The 5241-nt window shown below is 49.8% G+C and overlaps 1 protein-coding gene across 1 annotated transcript in view; it reads left to right on the plus strand.

Annotated features, from left to right (window-relative positions):
* The first annotated feature begins 2974 nt into the window (after window positions 1-2974).
* MTG1 (mitochondrial ribosome-associated GTPase 1) overlaps window positions 2975-5241 on the plus strand; it is a 12523-nt gene continuing 10256 nt past the window's right edge. The window contains exons 1-3 of the mRNA XM_006867492.1: window positions 2975-3092; window positions 4356-4420; window positions 5092-5196. Coding sequence (XP_006867554.1) covers window positions 2981-3092; window positions 4356-4420; window positions 5092-5196 — 282 coding nt within the window. The 5' untranslated portion in view covers window positions 2975-2980. The remainder of the gene's footprint in view (window positions 3093-4355; window positions 4421-5091; window positions 5197-5241) is intronic.

The following is a 5241-nucleotide window of genomic DNA, read 5'->3' on the forward strand; positions in this document are numbered from 1 at the left end:
GGAGTAGAAAGCCTCATCTTTCTCCCGCGGAGCAGCTGGTAGTTTCGAACCGCTGACTTTAAGGTTCGCAGCCCAATTCGTAACCACTACGCTACCAGAGCTCCATCACATTAGCGGTGAGGTAATTAAATGACCAAATAGAGCAGGCTAAGTTAAAAAAAAAAAATTTAAGGTTTTTATTGTGGATTGAGAGTTTACAGTGCAGATCATCAGTTTTACATTCAACAAATCATACACCTTGTTTCATTACAATGATTGTAATCCCCTCCATGTACCATTAGTTAATAGTATTTCTGTCTATTCACTTTAACTCTTAAAAAATTTTTTTTGAAACACTCAGGCATATATAATAATTTAATACCATCAAAGGGCACATTCTGCAAGTCTGCCTCCTGGCTGCCGCCTCTTAGTCCCTCTCTTCCCTTGAATCTCATCTGCTCCCTCTCTCCATGTCCCCATCTCTGCCTTCATCTCTGGTGTCACGACTTCTCTGGATAAGGTCCCGCATTCTGCTTGTGCTCTTCTCCCTTGATGGTCCTAGGGTCCTCTGTTTCTGGACTGTAAGATTAACTACTACGTTTTGGTTACAAAACTACAATTATTACCGTCGCAATTAGTCATGATAATTACTATTGAATCATAAGAATCTTTAAAAATTTTTTTTACTGTGAATTATGTGATAGTTTACATGGGAGAACATTAGTTTTACATTCATCCTATCGTATATCATTTCGGTCGTCAGAACACAGCCCCTCTCCCTCTCTGGGTCTAAAGTCCCCAGCTGCTCCATTGCTCCATGTCATCGTCTCTGCCTCCATCTCAGGCATCACTGCTTCTCTGGGTAGGGTCCTGCTCTCCGCTCTTCTCCGTTGATGGTCCCAGGGACCTCCGCTCCTAGACTGAAAAGTTAATCACTCCCCTCCTTGCTACAAAACGTCTACCTTTACATTTCCAACCCTCACAAGCAGTCCTGATAACAGTTATTCACTATTGTATCACAAGAGACCCATCCACATTTCATTTATCCCCATCTCTTTTGACCAGACCCATCTAGACAGCAGGCTAATTTTTAAGTTGGTAATTTTGATTAAAATAGGACAATTTTGAATGATGTAATAAATATCCAAATGGCCCTTGGTGATATGAAGGTTCTCAACCCCTTCATTCAGGAGTCCTGGGATGCTGCAGGTGAGTTAATGCACTCAACTGCAAAGTCGGTTCCAATTGCAAGGTCAGTGGTTCAAGCTCACCAGCTGCTCCTTGGAAACCCCAAGCAGGGTAGCTATGGGTTGGAACTGACTTGGCAGTACTTAACAACAATCCCTTCATCAGAGTAAAGCTTTGTCACTTAACGTGTGGTTGAGTAATTGCTTAGACTCTTGACGTAAGTCAAAGTTTGACAGTTGGAACTGTTGGAACGTCAGAGAATTTCAGGTTTGCTGTATTATGTATTAAATTAGCAAGGTTAATTTAGCAGAATGCAGCAAGGATTTGAAAAGGGTGCATCTGTTACATCCGAGTCACTGGCGGAAAATGATCCTTTTAAAAAAACTTTATTGTGAATATAGTGAAGACTTACAGACAAGCTCATCAGTTTTACACTCAACAAATCAAACACTTTGCTTCATTTCAATGACTGTGACCCCCTCCAGGGAACAACAGTCCTCCCACCTACTCCCTGTGGTACCTACTCCCTGTGGTTCCTACTACCTGTGGTTCCTACTTCCGTTCCACCCACCCTCCCATCCCTTCTTACCTTTGTCTTTAGGTGCATGTTGCCCTTTTGAATTTGAATGACTGACTGTCCCACTGCCCCGTCATTCATACCCACTGCCCCGTCATTCATAGTGAGCACACCTCACTAATGCTGTTGGTCCCCCTAGATGCTTACTTATCTGCTGCTGGGCTGAAGGTTGAGCCAGGAGGGTGAGTTCCTTTCCAGAACTGAAGGTGGCGGAGAGCCACACTCTCAGGTTCCTCCAGCCTCTTTCTCACCAGTAAGCCCAGTCTTCTTTTTTAAAATATAGTTTTCAGTTTTGTCCCACACATTCTGCCACTCTATCTGGAATGCACCTTTCCCAGCTGTTGGTGGTGGTAGCTGAGCATCATCTCGGTCTGGCTGCAGAGTCACATGTGCCATTAGTCCGTGGGACCACCTGATTCCAAGCATTTTCGATTCTCATCACACTTTTCTTCTGCACATGGAAAGCCAAACAGCTGTACCGCAGACAGCCGCCCCTGAGTTTTTAATATCCCAGAGTACTCCCCACGGTAGGATACAAAGCATTTGTCTTTTGTGAACTTGTTAAGAGCTGTCGATTCGGTGCCGACTCGTAGCGGCCCTGTATAGGGGTCCCATGAACTGCCGACCTTCCGCCCTGTGCTTTACTCCCCAGCACCACACCAGGACTCTGTGCGCTGTGTTCTGCCACGTGACCCTGCGACTGTCCTGAGCCCCAGGCGCTGCTACTCCTTGCCTTAAAGATGTTTGATAAGATCTAAGACGTTTTCATCATTTTCCCCTTGTACGCACCACCACATTCATAGTTATGTTAGAAGGTCTTATATTTTTTAAATAAAATTTAAAATCCTTTAGTCTCTAACCAAGTTTGTAAAACGGACCAGGCATGGACAGCTGACGGTCTCCGTTTTGTTAAACTGTGGCTCAGGATAAATTTTAAGAACGAAGATTTTTGAATTTAATGAATCCTAATAAGTCGATAATTATTTAAATAATCGTAGACACCTAAGGACAGGACGTCCACGGTCCGGACGCACGAGGTCTCGGGCCAGAGGCCCCGGGTCCCGCTCTCAGTCGGGCTCCGAGGACCGGGCCCCTGGACTGTTGTGCGCAGGCGCAGACCGCTGTACGGAACCTTTGAGCGCCGGAACCCCAGTGGCCGGGCTCAGGCCGGGCGGAGGAGGTACGCTGCAGAAGCAGCCCGCTGCGCCGCTCCGGCGTTTCCGGGACGGCGGCACCATGAGACTGATTTCGCGCGCCCTGTGCAGTGCCGTCCGGGCAACCTGGCGGGAGAACTTCCCTCTGGGCGGCCGCGACGTGGCGCGTTGGTTCCCGGGGCACATGGCCAAGGGTGAGGCGCTGGGCAGGCGGCAGCGTCCCCAGCTTCCTCTCCTTCCGGGCTGCCGGCTCTCCTGCGGGCGGGACTTGGGGCTGCTGGGTGGAGTCTCAGCCCTTAACCCTGGATTCAGGACCTGGAGATCAGGGATGTAGCGGGGCTCGGGGGCCCGATGCTTCCCTGAACCCCGGGTGCAAGCCACTGTGCGCTCACATCTGTTCTGAAAAGTTGGTGTTAGACCTGCTTCTCAGGGTTTTAAAGATTCTACCTCCGGTGGCTTCGTACTGCCAACCCTTTGACTGGTAGTTGAGCATTTAATGGTTTATGCACCCGCTGTCAACCGAAACGTTATTTTGAGGACTAAATGAAATGGTGTGTACACACTTTGAAAATCTCTAAGTGTTATCACTGCAGAACACGCCTTGAGCCGTGTCTTTCTGCCTCCGTAGAGTAGTGGGCTATGAGTTGGGCTGCAAGTCACAAGGTCAGCAGTTCGAAACTACCAGCTGCTGCTTCTCCGGAGAAACATGAGGCTTTCTGCTCCCGTAAAGATTTACAGCCTCGGAAACCCTGCGAAGGTTGCTGAGTTAGACTCTAGACACACAACCACTCCCTAAATATCTGTGGGAGTATCTGAGCGTTTTCTCCAAATCGGACCCCAAGAAGACATGTATGATGTCTTCATCCACCACGCCCCTCCCCTCCTGGATGGAAGCTCCGATTCATCCAATGAATACCAACCACATTCCCACCGTCCTGGGCTTTGTGTGCACTGGGATCCTAGGGGACAAGGCTGGCTGGTGGGAGCAGTAGGAAGGGGAAGTGGTGAGTGCTGTGGTGTTGTAGGACCTTAGGAATGAGACAGTATTACTGTGTACGTGGGGACAAGAGTGTGGTTGTTTGTGGGGTCCTGGTTAGGAGCCTGTTTGGTGCTGGAGGCGTGTGAGTGGATGGTTAGGGCTGGCTAGAGCGCAAAGCAGTGACCAAGGCCCAGGACCTTTGGAGGTAAAATACTCCACCAAAGTCTGGCAAGTCTCAAGTTGGGGGGGGAGCGGGCTGGCTCTGTGGGTGGTGTTTCATCCCTGTGACATGCTCCCCCCCCAGGAGGCAGAGACCACACACCTCTCAAAAGGAGACGCCCAGCAAGTAGTTGCTACCATTTAGTGTATTCTGTTTAGGTTCCTGACGGTGGTGTGTTGTTCTCCAGGGTTCAGTTGAAATCAAATCTACCTTAAATGTCAGGGCCCCTCCCTTAGGTGCCTTTCTTCTGTTTCTTAGGGCTGAAGAAAATGCAGAGCAGCCTCAAGCTGGTGGATTGTATCATCGAGGTCCATGATGCCCGGATATCCTTTTGTAGATGGGGGGCGGGCTCCCTGCTATGTTGCCTGAACCACGGAGTGGAGTTCTCCTGGGAGTCAGCAGAAGCCTTGCTACTGTTACCTTCTCTGTTCCCACTGCCCTGTCTGGTCCTAGCTCTGCCTCAGCACGTACCCACAGAGGCCCAAAGCCTCACCTGCATTGGTTATTGGCATTTAAAACATGGGTCTCACCCTTAGTTGTTCATGGAATGAACCAGATATGCTGAGGAAGGGGCAGAGGACCTTCTTGCCTGCATGGTTGTCTCACTTGGTGGGACCCCCAAATGAGGCCTAACGGTCTGGCTTAAGGAAGGAGGGACCTGAGGTGTTTCACCCTGGAGCCCCTGGCTTCACTGGAGGTGCTGCTGGGTGTGAGATACCCCAGGCGGCTCTTCCCGAGTCACTTGCATCTAGACACGGAGCCTTTCGCAGAGCTTGGCTCTTCTTTGTCTTGCTGTTACCACTGCTGAGCAGCTGTGTGCTGGCCCTCTGCCCTGCGTGACCACCTAGTGACCTACAGGAAGTAGAGTGCGCACCCTGGGCAGAGGAGCAGTCAGCCCTTTCTAAACAGGATGCCTCTGAGCGTGGGGCCAGACTGCACAGGCCGAGCAATCGGCTGGTGCCATTTCAAAGGAATTTAGCCTTAATTTTGCAACATCCCCCTTTCTGGCCGCAACCCTGTGTTTCAGGAGACCCTTGGCCTCAAACCGCATCTGCTTGTCCTCAACAAAATGGACTTGGCAGACCTCAGGGAGCAGAAGGTGAGGGATTTTCTCAGACATGTCGACATCTCTCTGGGCCACCTA

The sequence above is a fragment of the Chrysochloris asiatica genome, unplaced genomic scaffold, assembly GCF_000296735.1.
Source record: "Chrysochloris asiatica unplaced genomic scaffold, ChrAsi1.0 scaffold00105, whole genome shotgun sequence".
Classification (NCBI taxonomy): domain Eukaryota; kingdom Metazoa; phylum Chordata; class Mammalia; order Afrosoricida; family Chrysochloridae; genus Chrysochloris; species Chrysochloris asiatica.